Genomic DNA, 16,605 nt, shown 5'->3' with positions numbered 1-16,605 from the left:
TAAGTCAGAGAAAAAGATGATATGTGGAATTTAAGAAACAAAACAAACAAGCAACTGAAGAAAAAAAAAAAGCAAACAAAGAGGGAGGCAAACCAAGCCCACTAATGATTATCAGAGGAGGAAGTGGGTGGAGAGATGGGTTAAAGAGGTGACAGGGATTAAGGAGAGTGCACTTGTTGGGATGAGCACTGGGTGTTTTATGAAGTGTCGAGTCACTGTATTGTGTACCTGAAACTAATATTACACTGTATGTTCCTTAATTGGAATTTAAATAAGAACTTACAAAAATTTAAATAAGATTTTCAAACAAATATGTTAACAATTCTAGTATGACAATCATTTTTTGTTAGGATAATTAGTTTTAAGCTATGTAAATTATATTTCTGCTATATACAGCTTAATTTTTGGACACATGAAAAAAGCACATATCTATTAGAGCTTCTTAATATAAAGGAAATAATAAACAGTAACTTAAAAAATAGAACCTCAAGACCTTGGCAATTTTATATATAAAGTCTCTTGTTATTTTAGTGGATAGAAAGAGAGTATTTATTTTCTATATGTATTAGAGAACATCATGATGGATTGTCATTTCAGCTGAAAAAGAATATGCTAGACTTAACTCTGTGACTCTACCTGATATTAAAGTACTAAAACAGTTTACCAGGCAAGAACTCAGAAAACTGCCTTTTTTTTTTTTCGTATCTGTACTCTGTTCTTTGTACCTTATTTGCAGCACTTTCTTATAGTTGCTTCTGCTTGTCCTACATTCAAATCCTTCCACCACTTCATCCTCATCAGTATCATGGTGAGTATCTGTGCATGTTAAATCCTTTCACCACACTTAACAAGTAGAACTATTACTCTGAATAGTGCCATAGTCTTACTTCCCCACTCTTCTATGTGAGATGACCAAATACTGTGGAAAAATAATACAATAATGTAAATTGATGCAATGAAAGATATTTGAATTCCACCCTCAATTGTGTTATTTTAATCCAGAATCCATTATTTATTGTGCTTACTGTTATTATTATTCAAGAATATTGAGACTGTTAAGAATTTCAATGGCTTATAATATTATTCACAAAGTTATCTTTATTTATAACTACTTCTAAACTCTTTCTTCTAATATTCAAAGCTACTCTTTTTGCCTCCTCTCTTTATGACTGAAACTGTAACTGCTCCATAAATTGATTTGCTTATAGCTGTCCTTGTTCTGACTCACATTAGTTCCACAAAGGCCAGGCTGGTAGCTTCCTGACTATTGTTTCTTTTCTATCTAGCATATCAGATCTTCCTTAAAACTATAAAATACTAGCTTCCACTGCCAGAGTGGAACACCCCTAACATAGCCTTCAGGGTTGTTCATTATAAACCTTTTCTAATATGCTAACCACATCTTCTAACAAACTCTGCATTCTTGTAACATGGAATCATCATGTGCATATATCTACACCTTTGTTCAAAATCTCCTTTTTGGATTCTCTTCTTTACATGATTAATTCCCATACAGTGCCAGCCTTTTCTCCTCCAGAATACTTTCTAGAACCCTACTGGTCTGGATTGTGTGTCCTTCCATTATAAGGTGGTGAGATAACACATTTGAGGTAGTATTCTTTTATTTCCTCCTTGAACTTTGTCCAGTTCAAGCTGTGGATTGAACCTGTGTCTGTTACCTCTAAGATGTTAAGTGCATGAGAAGCCAAAAACACCTGCTTTTGTTCCAAACACCTACATCAAGGGAACTGACAGAATTCAGAAGATAAGTTTTATGAAAAAATTGTATAGGAAATAGACTTAAGCCAGAGTTGATGGAGGGGAGAAGTAAGTGGTTTGTTGAAAGAAATGAGTTGATGCAAGTACAGTATCTTGTGTTTTGATTGTTTTTCTTTTTCTGTTTCTTTTCTTTCTTCTCTTTCTTTCTTTCTTTCTTTCTTTCATTTCTTTCTTCTTCTTCTTTTTTTTTTTAAACGTGCAAAGAATTTGAGTGACGATGGGAATAGGAGTTAGAGTTGTAAAGTAATGAACTGTGTATTCTGAGCTTGACATCAAGTTTGATGTCTCATGCTTTGATTTCTCATGCTTTGCTGTTTCAGAAAGCTCTCCCTTATGTTGACTTACACCTGCAAAGAAAAAAAAAACTCTAAAAATGACAGAGATTGAAGTTTTATAACTTAATCATAGAAGTATAGTGTCCTGGATGTGGTAATAAATTGATTTTTAGGAAACAAAGTCTCTTTTTTTGCAAATAGTGGATGATCAAGTTCTGTTGATGGTGGAGAAAGTTGTATGTTTTGGAAGGAGGGGATATATAGGAACTCTTTGTACTTTCAATTTTTTCCCAAATTTTCCTGTTGTCAAATACATATAAAATTATCTTTTTAACCATTGTTAAGTGTATAAGCCAGTGGTTATAGAGGGAGAGGGAGAAGTGAATCCCAACCTAACCAACTGAGCCACTCAGGCACACCAAGAAAAATAATTTTTTCAAAGGAAATGAAGCATATTAAAAGAAATTTATTGAAGTAGATTTTAAATTGAAAACTTTTAAGGTCTAAAAGCAATATTCTTCTAGCAGTCATTCTTACAGTTCTAATAGAAATTTCTGTCTTTTCTCCCTCAATTCCTATTGGCCATGTGGCTGGTCTGACTCCAGCAATCAGCATTATAATTAACCTTTAGGTTTTGTACCCAGATCTACCCTACCATTACAATGTCTGACCTTCACTTTAAGTATTTTATTTTATTATTTAATATTCTTCTTCTTTCTTTCTTTTTTTTTAAGATTTATTTATTTAAGAGAGAGAGAAAGAGCACAAGCAGGGGTTAGAGGCAGAGGGAGAAGGAGTAGCAGGCACCCCGTGAAGCAGGGAGACTGATGAGGGCTGGATCCCAGGACTCTGGATCATGACCTGAGCTGGAGGCAGATGCTTAACCAATGGAGCCAGCCAGGAAGCCACAGTCATTTAATATTCTTTATCAAGTGTGAAAATATCTACATTGTTTGAGAATAATCCATCTACAGCTTTAATTTTTTAAATAAATAAGAAATAAGATACTTTTAAAGTTTTGGGTTTATTCCAAAGCCTGAAATACTTCAAGTATCACAGATGATTGAGCCTATGTCTTTACTTTCATTGCACATACTTCTATAAAATAAAGCTTTTATATTATGTCTGCTAATTGATATATTTTATTTGCTATATCAATCAACATCATTTATAGAAGACAGTAGCAACCATTAAACAAAAGAAATACTTCTTTCCTTTAATATCACTCAAAATCTTTACAGAACTAAAACATCTAAACGTAACTGTTTTGTTTTTAATTGTCACTGCTATGTAAAGGAAAGGTCTCAAATGCCATATACACACCTACAATCTATCTATGTTTCTCAAGTTATCTGTCTACTAGCATATCTCTAATGCCATTGCATTCCTAGCTACTGAAGGACACTATTATCAAGTACAATTTAGCTTCCAACAATTTCCAAAAATGGAATATCTAAAAATATCACAGAGAAGATGAGAATATTTTTATTTGCTGAAGTGTATAAACACAAGTTCTCAACAGGATAGAAATATTAAGTTATTAGAGAAATAGTGGCTCCTAGATGGAACATGGGAAGAATAAAATTAATGATGAGGAAACATTTTTGTGTGCTCTGTTATCAAGGTCACTAGGTGGGGTCAAAGATTTCTGAGAGTGCATCTTAGTCTCTTTCAGTATTCTGCTGTTGGAATTATTCTGCAGTTGAGGACATCAAACAAGAAGTAAACAACTGTTAGCATATTAGCTAGTGATAACTTCTTAAAACAACACATCAAAAATCACCTGTGCTGGCGAAAATTTCTTTGATTTAAACAGAAACTATATTTTGGATGGTTGGAACTTAACTGAATTCCTGGTTTTTGTTTTGTTTTGTTTTATTTATCTCTTTTTCATATTTACTTCTTTTAAAATCAATCTGATTGCAGAATTACATGAAGGTGCTTACAGAATTCCAATGGACTGTCTAAAATAAGATGAGGAAGAAGTTTCCAAATTCACTGGAATACAGACATGTGACCATTTAAATCGTCTTTCAGTAGTGGTGCACTGGGCAAACTATCATTCTTGCAGATTTATTTTGATCGACTTCACAAAGCAGCAGCAGGATATACATATCTCAATCATTAAAGGTCATGAAAAGGGGTGCCTGGGTAGCTCAGTGGGTTAAGACGCTGCCTTTGGCTCAGGTCGTGGTCTCAGGGCCCTAGGATCAAGTCCCGTGTTGGGCTCTCTGCTCAGCGGGGGGCTAAATAAATAAAACATTTTTAAAAAGTCATGAAAAGATCATACTGTGTGCAATCTTCTGCAGGCATTGGAATATTTACTTGAACTGCTACTTGCCATGAAGTTTGTAAGGACTGACTGTGTTTTGTTAGTTTGCAGTGTGCAACAAAAAATTGTATTTTGTATTTACTGAAGATGTTTGTGATTTTTCTATATGTGGGTAACAAAACAGTCTCCAAAGCATTATACTTATTTATAAAGCAAAATGTTATTATATAAATTTGAGGGTGTCTTGTTTTTGCAGATAAAGGAAATTTTTCTGTAATGGATATTCTTGAAAATTTTACAAATGTTACTTGGGAAAAACATATTTCCACACTCCCATAAATTCATTCTTAATAGATGTATTAAAGCTAGAGTTGTCAAAAGCTGTTCTTTATTCATTCCAGTGATTTTAAGTCAATATATTCTACATGCCAAGTCTACAGTAAGTGATAGTTCTTAATAATTATAACTATATTTGTTAAACACAAACTCTTAAGCTAAGCATGTGCAGTGCATTATCTCATAGAATCCTCTTGTGGGATCAATTATATTATCCCATGGCCATTATTATTATACTCATTTTATTTATTCATTAAATAACACTTCCAGAGTTTCTTCTTTGTTCTAGTTAGGGAAACTGAGGCACACCAATTTTAACTAATTGCCTAAAACTGCACTTATAGTGACTGTTGGAATACAAATTAAAGGACTCTGATTTCATGATCCATTGTTGTAATTAATAACATGATAAAAAATAGAATACATAATGACAAAATCTTAGAAAAGAGAAATTAGAAAATCTAAGTGAAAAATAATTTCACATTTTATACGACTGAGGCTGTTTTTAGAGTATGAAAATATTTAAACTAGATGATTATATGATTATTTAATGTAGGTGAGTTTAAATATGAAGCATTTTCGAAAAAGCTTATTAATCTATTTATAACAGCTTTTATTAAAATCAAAATCATGTTTTGCCAAGCATTCTTAAATGAAGAGATTAGATAAGAGTAAATCTGAAGATAATTTATTACTTCCCTCTTATCTAACTATTTGAATATCAGGCCTGAAGACATTACAACCTGGATGAGGTCAGACAAGTAGGTAATAGAAAAGCAAAGACTCTAACCCTGCTCTCTAGCCAAAAATCTTCTGTTTTGTTTAACAAATCAAAGTTAACCTAATACTCATATTTTGGACTCGAACATTATAAATTTTTATGAGACAATTAACACCTCAAATAACTCAGCATTCTAAATTAATTATGTTTCTATTCCACTGGAATCATTAGAGGTAGTCATTAACATATCAATATCTGTTTTTTTCTTTCCTCTGCTGCTCCTATTCTCAATTCAGTATCGGTCTATTTCTTACCTTGTCTATTCCTAGAGCAGCCTTCTGAATGCCTAACCCATTTGTAAGACATAACCTCAACTGCAACATGATACATTGCTTGTGAGGTTTTACCTGTTACTATCCATCTCACTCTCTTTTGTGCCCCTAAATATACCCCTAAATTTTTACCTCACTACTTTGAGGTACACACTCAAATTCTGCCATATGCCCTTTGTGAGCCACTAAAAAAAGTGTCAACAATTATGCTTTTCGTCTATCCTATAGCAAGTAACATAGAACCTTGCAAATAATAAGTAGAGTTTATTAAAGTTTCAATTTACATCAAATCTATATTTACATCAAATCTATATTAAAGTTTCAATTTACATCAAATCTATATTAAGTACTGTTTGAAAAATTGCATATTTCATATATAAATGACGTGAAGAGGAGTGCGTCATGATTGGGAAATCTGAAATGACCATCTTTAGAATTCTATAGAATTATTTTGCTTTATAACTTGGTGTCTTTTATCTTTTAAGGTTTCATTTTAGTTTTAAATCTGAGGAGTTTTTATAATGTTCTGAAGGCATAGAATTTATAAAATGATGTAAGTGTTAAATATACAACACTTTTTTTGGAACAAATGCTATTTTATCAAGTTATGAGAGAGCAGGATATAAGTTCTTGATTAAAATTCATTTAGTGTGTCATCTGACTGAATGTACTTAAAAGAAATCTTTGACATGTTGATCAGATTAAATTGATTTAATCTCAGCTGAAACTTAAGTTCAGCGTTAGTCATGGATAATTACTGTCAGAAAGGATATGTTCTAGCTATTCATTTACATAATATGAGCCTTCTTTTGGATTGCATATGAATTAATTAAATTTCCTTTAATTGTAGCAACTACATGCAACATGCAGCTTCTAGCTAGTTCATTAACTTCTAGAAAATGGCCAATATCCTAATACAAATCTCTGAGCTGGAGTACAGGCTTTGAGAGGAAAAAATTAAGAAGAAAGACTCTAGGAATTCAATTTACCAACCTAGATATATGAGAAATGACTTCATTTTTAGCAGAGCATTCCTCCCCAAAATGAAAACTACTAATTCAGTTACCCAACTCATTTGTAACTAAAATGTAAAATGATCAGAATTTCAATAACCATTAGACTCATTCCTTGACAGTAAAAAATTATTCTTTTGATAAATCTTAAACTATTTGATGGCAAAAAAACAACTTAGTAAGAACACAAAGGAAATTTAAGGTATACAGATATGTGAGTCAGATTCCTGAGAGTCATATCTTAGGCTCTATAAACGTTAGATCAACAACTGGCATAAATACTGGCATAAGGATGAGGAAAAGTATTTTCCAAATTGAAATCAGTCATTATTTTATAGTCACTATTGAAATAATTTTGGGCATTTTTAAAATGGAATGCATTGAACATTAGAAAGCAATAATGCCAAGAGAAAACTTTCCCCAGTATTATATCCACCTAGCTGTCTGTTTTTCTCTATTTTTTCTTAGTTAATTCTAAATACTTGCATTTTTTATGCCTTTAATCATAGCTAACCTTTTCATCTTTTCCCTTTAAGAACATTACCTAATTGTTTACCTATCCTTTCCTTGTGTTGTATTTATTTTAAATATAAAGTAGAATTTCAATAAATCAAAGGCCCTAAAGTATGATCCAGAAACAACAGTGTAATCATTACATGAGAACTTGGAAATATAAATTTTGGGCTATACATAGTCCAGATCACTGAGTCAAAAACTCTGAGGTTGCTTGGAGGCAGAATCCATGTTTTAACAACTATACTAGGCCCCTTTAATGCATGCCAAATTTTAGGAACTACCACATTAAGTATATTTTACAAAATTTACTAAAATATTTCAGTGAGTTATCATATAAATTAACACTATATCGAGAAGATCTATTCAGAAAAGTATGTATCTTTTTAGTTCTTTTTATTTTTTTAATTTTATAGATAGTTTTCTCAATAATTGGAATGTGGTATCAAAGTTCAAGTACTTAAAAATTGCTTTTGAGAAAATTTATTCCAATTCATACCACTATTAAAAGACATGCTTTAAAAAAAAACATAGTTGATTGTTTTTATATTTTATACCAAAATAGTATTGGTCTTTTCTTTTTGTAATATTTAATTTGCTACCCTCCATTTGGTAATACGTGTATATAGTAAAGTAAATTGCATTATAGGTTACATTTAAAAACAAATAAATAAGATTTTTTAAATACTTGTTCAATTGTATATATCTGTCCTTATGAAAACTAGTCTTTAAAAAGGTAGTTATAATAATAATAATAGGCAATTGAATGGAGTTTTACATGTGCCAAGCCCTTTTATTTTGATAATCCTATGAGAGTATGGTATTATTCCTATTTTACAGACGAGGAAACTCGGATGTTTAGGTACTTGCCCAAGGTCCTAAATGTTGTAACTGGTGAGGTTATGGTTTAAGCTCTGGATCAGAATATGTGTTCTTAATTATTATGAAGTCGTCATGTGGAGAGATGGTTTTAAATCAACAAGCTAAAATTATACACTAAATATCTAAGAAAATTACTGTAGTATATTATCTCACAAATCTTTTCATATGTGTATGTATATATACACATGCATATGTATATATATGTATATATTATATCTCTGTGTTTTTATATCTTATATCTGTGTGTGTTATATCTGTGTGTGTCTATAAGTATATACTTATATATAAATATATTAAAATATACATATAATTAATATTAAATTAAAAATACCTATATACATATACATCTATGTGTGTGTGTGTGTGTGTGTGTGTGTATTTAGTTTATTGAATTTTTTTACTTTCCGGTCAGATAAATTCTCAAAGGAGAAAAGCCAAATCTGTCTTAAAAGTGTGGTGATTCAAGCTGATTAGTTTGGTTTTAGTACAAGACTGCTGGATCTACTTACTCTTTTCTGATGCCAATGGAGATTGTTAAGCTGATATGGAGCAATAAAATCGAATTCTTCATGATTTATTCATTTAGTTAAGAAATGTATTTGTGATTGTCCAGTGGCAAAGGTCAAACAAGAAAAGATCAGCTACCAGAACCCACCAAAGAGTTTTCAAGGCACAATTATTTCCCATTCTTATTTCTTGCTTTATATATATACATGTCATTTTTCCTACTATTAATGTAAAAGTTGACATTTATTTAACATTCACTATATGACAGGGAAGTGATTCCTGTGGGTTCTTACATGTAATATTTTGTACAACTTGAGGAGGGAGTCCATACTATTACCATCAGTAACAGATGGGCCAGCTTGGCACGAAGAAGTAATTTGTCTAAAGACATATAGCTAATAAATGGTAGAATCAGTATTTGAACTCAGGCAGTAGAATTTTGGAGATCATGTTCTTAAGGACCACACTACTCATTGGAAAGGGAGAAAAGAGCTCCACCACAGGGGGGTAGGAGGGAAAGACCATTGAGAGTGTTTTCAAAAGGTCATCTACCTGTCTAATACAAGTCTCTTTTGTACTGAGAACAACTGAACCCTGATTGTACTATATTTCTCATAGACTTCTCCTTATTTCATATTTTGACATGCACATATTATTTAAACATATGAATGCAAATGATTTTCCTCTTCTTTGTCTTCAGGATTCCTGATTCAGGATGGCGTTCTGGGGTCTTGTGAAAATAAATACTGTGGTTTGGGAAGGCACTGCGTCATCAGCAGAGAGACAGGGCAACCAGAATGTGCCTGTATGGACATTTGCAAGAGACACTATAAACCTGTGTGTGGATCTGATGGAGAATTTTATGAAAACCACTGTGAGGTCCATAGAGCTGCTTGCCTGAAAAAGCAAAAGATTACCATTGTTCACAACGAAGACTGCTTCTTTAAAGGTAAATACGAGGTGAACCTAAAGTGTCACCTTCTATTCTTTTCCTTCTCTCAACTACTGCCTTTAAGTTTAAACTGCAGCATGATTTCATATCAGCAAGTATTTAAAAAGAGAAAGAAAAAAATGTGAGTTTAATTACATCAATAAGCAGTAAGTATATAGAAATGTACATGGACACAATTCTGAATCTCAATTATGAGTACAAAGTTGGCCAAAATATGACTCAAATTTAATATAGCTTACAGCATTGCACCATATGGCTTCCCAATCATGGCAGTTATCTTAGGACACAGGGAGGCCAATTCAGCCAACAGGCCAAATCTACCCAGTGAAAAGCACCTGGAGTGGAATTGAGTGAATAGTGAATGCCAAGCCATGCTGGGATAACATCTCATTTCTTCCTGATTAAAAACGATGGGTTTCAGTTTGCACCACATAATTTGGGTTAGATGGAACCCGTAAATGTCCATTGAAATAACTCTGAGGAATTCTGCTAAATTTACATAGCAAATGTGGGATTACAACAACCTAAAACCTAAAAATATTGGTATTTATTTTCATGGTACATGGTACACAAAACCACTGTTTACGGCTTATGAAAAAGTATTGCTGAATTAGTAATTTCAGAAATTATTTTAGTGTGCTATATAAGTACATAAATCATCAAACATTTCTAATGTTATTTATTTATAAGCCTATTTTGTCTTTATTTGTTTCTACTGGAGAAAATACTTGCTTATTCATAGTCAAAACTCTGACTGAAATTCTGAGATGTTAAATATACAGAACATTCGAATAGGATAGTGATCAACCTGATTTCTAATCTTCACTTGGTTCCCATCCCATTTTTTCATAACTTTCCTCAAGTTTATTTACATTTAAGACTTTTCTGATATTAAGTAAAATGGCTAAAAACTTTCCTTTCTCAAATATGGTAGAATAAATAAAATATTATTTCCAAGGTGGTAATAAAATTATATACAGAGCTTTTCAGATGATATAAGGTGAAATACTCTGGAGTCAGTGTGGCTACTAGAAGCCCATTGATATAATTGAAGTAAAGTGTTAATAGTTTCTTTACGACGGTGAACTAGGTGCACCTTGAATTCATGCACAGAGTATTTTATGATATCAGGTTCTCTTCTTGTATAGAAAGAATAGCATATGATTTGGTTTCAAGTTCAATTTATTCCCTTCTTCTATCAAATCTATTTTACAATTAACCAAAATTAATTCTATTAGCAATGTGCTTGAAAACTCATGGAAGAGTGTGTGTGTGTGTGTGTGTGTGTGTGTGTGTGTGTGTGTGTGTATTTATTCTGTCATTTCGACCTAAGATGGTACAGTAACAATATTGCTGTGCCACTGATGCATGACATCATACAACTATATACATAATATTCTATTAAGGTAATTTAGATACATTCTCAAAATGAGGTTTTGTCCAACTGACACCCAGCAATCAATTATGTGAAAACATGATATTAGATATCATGTGAGAAAAAAAAATTGGTATATTCTTATGTTCAACTTTATTGCTGGATACTTAGGCATAATACAAGTCAATGTGTATATCAGCACAGACATAGATGAACTGAATATAGCTAGGAATCTTTTCTGCCCTATGAGTTCACAAAACAATGGTTTGGAAAACTTTTGTCTTTCAGACTTATACCGAGTATATTTATCAAATTTATTGATTTTTTTCAAAAGACTTTGTCATCATATACAAATCAAAATGCTTCCTTAACTAATTACACCTAGTATTAAAATTTCATTTATAGGGGCACCTGGGTGGCTCAGTGGGTTAAAGCCTCTGCCTTCGGCTCAGGTCCTGATCTCAGGGTCCTGGGTTCGAGGCCCCTCCCCTCACTAGGGAGCCTGCTTCCCTTCTCTCTCTCTGCCTGCCTCTCTGCCTACTTGTGATCTCTGTCTGTCAAATAAATAAATAAAATCTTAAAAAAAAATCATTTATATTATCTGGGTTAATTACCAAGGGTTTATGCATTACTCGGGTCTCAGAATTTGTCTTTGGATTATTTACTTTGGGATTTTGCCTAACACATGTATACCTTACAAAAGGAATTTATTTCAGCAGAAAGGAACTAAGTGATGTATAACCAAACAATAAGTTACTTGTCTTACTGGTGTGCAGTAGACCAAGTTTAAGGTGCAAAACAAGATTCATGATTGCTAAACGCCTGACATGGTTGGTTGTCATGGCCCAAATTAATCCTGTGATTATGAACTTTATTTTCCGTAGAATGTCTGCAATTATATAATGGCCCAAAGGAAGAAGCAAATTAAAATATTAAGTTCAAGAACTGCTAAAAACCTATGTTTAATTAGATTTTTAATAGAAAAAAAATCAAAACAAACTAAATAACAGGAATGAGTTTTCCTCCCCCCAAAAGTTTTTTTTTTTTTTTTTTTAGATCTAATAAAAGGTAATTATGTAAACCTTAGAATAAGAGTCAACAAACAAGAAACTAATGGCCAAACTCAGGTTACAGTCCACTTTTTTAAAACAATGTGTTATTGGAAGAGAGTCGCAGTTATTTATTTAGGAATTTCCTTTGGATGTTTTTGTAAAATGAAAGGAGATTTGAGTATTTAAAACAGAGATAGTATGGTCTGCAAAGCATAAAAAACATTTTGTCTGGATCTTCCCATAAAAAGTTTGTTAACATCTGCTATAAAAGATTACCAGTGCCTTAGAATTAATTTTTAAAAATACTGAAAGATCTTCTCTATGTCTTCATGGCTGTGGTGTTAAATATAGGGACCTACTCATGTGTTACATTACATTAAACTCATATCCACACAAATGGTTACATATAAAACAGGAAATCTGAGGAAGATCAGTGGGTAGTGTTAAAGATGATATCTTGGTTATGATATTGTACTAAAGTTTTCAAAATCTTACTATTGGTAGAAACTGGGTGAAGAGTACATAGAATCTCTATTATTTCTTACAACCTCATATGACTCTACAGTTATCTCAAAATAAAAAGAGTTTAATAGGAAAAACTACTGAAAATATGAGCAAATAAAGATAATTTTAAAGAAAGTACCGTTTACATTATTCATTAATTATTTCAACTTTAAGGTTAAGTCTTATTTTACATACCAAATTTATCAGGTTAATATTTGTCATTTATATTAAACTTATTAAAATGAGTTATATCTATATAATCATGTTTATTGATTATATTAAAATTAAGATTAGAGTTCAAGTTAGGGAGATTTATATCTATATTTACTTTTACATCTTTATATCTATGCATATATCTATACCTATAACTATATCTATTTCTCTCTCTTCTACTGTATGTGTTAAATATTTAAACACCTCAGTAGTATGCTTTGCACTTGCTATTACTAACTCTTAAGTAGAGACAATGATTCACTAAGAATTTTCTTTAGTGATTTATAATATGTGGAACCATAAATAAAACATACAATAGATCTAAGAATATAACATATTTAAATTTATTTCTATTCACATTTATGCGATTACAAAGAAACTGACTATAATCGGATATAGAATATTACAGTATTTTTTAATGACACCAAAAACTTTAAGATGATACTTGACATATGTTGGGGAGGAAAAAAGTTTTTCTATATTTTTATTCTTTTAGCTGGCCTGATCATCAAATTGACATGAGACAGGTAAGAGGAGAAAAATAAATTCAATTACATATACATGGGGACCCATGAGAAAATGAGACTCATTGGCAGGGAACTGAGGTTTATATGCATCCTGAAGTAAGAAGAGGGTAAGAGTCTGGGACTTCAAACTGGAGAAGACACAGGGAGATGGAAGAGCAGAAGTTTGGTAAACAAATGTTTGCCATGTCTTGCTGAGAAGTTTTCTTTATGTTACCAAAAAACAAAAACAAACAAAAAAACTTCTGTAATAAATACTACTGGTCCAGGCCCCCTATCTCAGTTCTTTTATGCAGCTGAGCAGAGGAGGGGACCAAAAAGGTCTTCATGGGTCTGCCGGGCCTTTGTTGTCTTCAAATAAGATTGTCTGGAAATAACCCTCATGCCAAAGTGACACATTCTGAGGTGAACTGTACTAAACCCATCACACAGCATAAAACATTCTATTTTTGTGTAAGGCCTAGCTGTTCCTTGTGATAGCAGTTTTGGCTAAAGTCATTTCCCATCCCCGCTCTACCCCCAAAGGGCTTCTCGCTTCTGCAATTCATGTCACTAATAACAAGTATAATTTTCTCTTACCCTTACCCTGGGTCTGTCTGTCTTACACAGCAGAATTTATTTACTCAGACAATAGATATAAGCTAGAGTAAGAAACTCAAGATATAACTTATGCCAAAATGAGTAAGGAATTAAACCTTTTATGAGAAAGTCAATTGAACAGAAACCCTTTTGCCATTTACTGTGCTGAGAATAAAACCGCCATAAAAGCAAATGTTCTGTGCACTTAAATGTGCATCACAAACAATAACAACTTGGGAAATATGGTTTTTATGGCTATGTGTGCACTATTTGAATGAGATCTGACATTGTGTTCTTTTTCTTTGGTATGATCTGGAGAGACATTCATATTCCATTTTTTAATTGGTTCTTTTTACCTGATTTTTTTTTTTTTTTAAGACAGGACTTGAGCTAGAAAACTAGGCTGCCAATGATACAATGCTATTTTAAAATATAACTAATTATTTTGTTAAAACACATGGGATTTTAGATTACCTTTTCTTTTTTTGAAGGAAGGCTTTGTACAGTTTCTATTTTATGTTTGTCTTTTATGCCATTTCATGAAAAATAGTAACCTTGATAAATATTTAACTGAAAGTAACACCTAGATATGTGTTTGTTTGCTTTGGTTTGGGATTTGGGCAGTATTAGCCAAGTGAAACTGCAGGATGGTAGTGAAATGAATGAATTGGACAACTACAAATGTGCTCTCCTTAAGACCATAACATACACACAGATGCTCTAGATCTCTTGAATGCCCTCAGCACAGACAACGTCAAACCAATTTGATTAATCCCCGGAATTGGGGTAGATTTACAGTAAAACTTTCTGAATTTGGTGTTATGAAATTGACTGAGCTGTGTTTCACTTTCAAAATTTATCTCACATTTAACAGTTAATTAAAGTTAATATAATTTTGTTGCTGCTCTAATCAAAATGTGAAATATAGAATTCTGTGCATTGCTCATTATATCTGTAGAAATCATTATAATGTGTACACTCAGAAAGTTACCATTTGTTATTAAAATAATACCAAATGTTTATTTCTCCTCTAATTTTTGAAAATTCTATAAAGGACTCTGTAGACATTATGTATTATATGGGATTTTTATATTTAAAAATTTATTTTTAAATAGTTTTATAGATAGTGGATAAATGAGATTTTATATATAATAAGAAAATGATCTAAAGAAATAGATTTGGATATTGACTTCTTAACAAATACATTAAAAAATATTGCCAGAAAAAAAGAGAGAGAATACAGGTGATAATAATAGTAATTTGATTATTATTTATTTCAAAACACTGTCACAGTGTTTATTATTATTAGTGTTTTTTATTGTTCTATCATAATAACAAGCCAGTATACTATAAAGAAGGTGAGATTAAGACTTTAAAAATGGCCTGCAAAACTCTTGCACAGCAAATTAATGCTACTTTGTTAAGAACCAAGTGGTTCTGTCTTCTTTCGTGCATGTATGCTCCAAATATTCTGCTGAAATATATACCATGATATCTTTCTTGCCTAAGATTTTTAAAACTTTACTTTTAATAGTGATTTTCATGAACATGTGACATTATTTAGAAACATTTTTGCTCACTGTGGTATTTTGAAGGATTGATTAAGTAACACACTTGATATAGTTCTTAGCCAACTGAAGAACATAGTAACAGATAATAATTATTTAAGACTGTAACTTTTATACAATAACTGTGAACATTTGATGGCAATAAATTCTCAAATTTGAATCTGTAAAGCCACATATGTTTTCTTTTACGCTTATATTAGTTTATAATCTTGCATCAAAAGACTCTGGTTGAAATACTACATTATTGAATTTGCCAGGTTATAACAGGTTAATTAAGGTAGTAAATTTCTGATTCTAGGTAAGACTACTTAAAGAAAAAATAATTAAATTGAGTTTAGAAATATATTTATTATTAATTTCTTGGTTGACATTTGAAGAGCTATCTTATAATAACCTTCCTCATAGATTTTGTTTAGGCTGCTTTTGCTTATCTTATGCTATAAATAGAATATATATTAGATAGGTGACAATGTTATTTTACTCCCCTCTTCAAAACCAAAACTTTAAAAATTAAGTGCATTTCTTTATGCATTTAATTTTTACCAAAATTTCCCTTTTGTTTCCTGTTATAAGAATTTAATTTAACATTAAAAAACATGGATATTCTTGTTTTTATATATTTTCATGTGATATAATTTTTCTTCAGTTTCAAGCCATAGAATAGATATTTTAGTTTAACATTTTAGTGTTAAACTAAGCACTTTCAGGTGCAGGTAGATGAACCTATTTTATGATGTAAAAGTTGTTCTTATCTGGTTGCATATATATATATATATGCACATACATTCAAATGTATATATATGCACATACATTCAAATGTACAACAAGAGCATGTTTTCATGTTTTCTATGATTATATGAACATTCCATTAGGTGCTATAAGCACAATATTCAATAATGACAAAAAATGAGAACATTTTTTAAACTTTTATTAGTTCAAATAATTTTTCTTCTATCTTGAGACTGTTGAAATATTTTATCAATCATTACCAGTCACTGGCACCTTCACTTATAATGTTTATTTTCTCAGTATCAGATTTTCAAATGCAGAATGTGACATTTCTGTGCCATACCAAGTGAAGAACATTTTTTACAACCATTATTTTTTTAATGCGTTAAAAATTTTCTCTTTAATATTTCTGTGCAAAATAGGATGATGGAAAACTTTACATTGATTACATTCAGCATATGTAATTGGGGATAAACTGT

General features: G+C 31.5%; 1 protein-coding gene across 2 annotated transcripts in view; it reads left to right on the top strand.

The window, feature by feature from the left end:
* The window catches only part of FSTL5 (follistatin like 5), a 766,488-nt gene that overhangs the window by 243,976 nt on the left and 505,907 nt on the right, over nucleotides 1-16,605 (top strand). For both annotated transcript variants that reach the window (XM_082728205.1, XM_082728204.1), the window contains exon 4: nucleotides 9,331-9,579. In XM_082728205.1, the coding sequence (XP_082584331.1) occupies nucleotides 9,331-9,579 (249 nt within the window). The remainder of the gene's footprint in view (nucleotides 1-9,330; nucleotides 9,580-16,605) is intronic.

Source organism: Mustela nivalis (assembly GCF_964662115.1).
Source record: "Mustela nivalis genome assembly, chromosome: 4".
Classification (NCBI taxonomy): domain Eukaryota; kingdom Metazoa; phylum Chordata; class Mammalia; order Carnivora; family Mustelidae; genus Mustela; species Mustela nivalis.
This window is presented reverse-complemented; position numbering and strand designations above follow the sequence as displayed.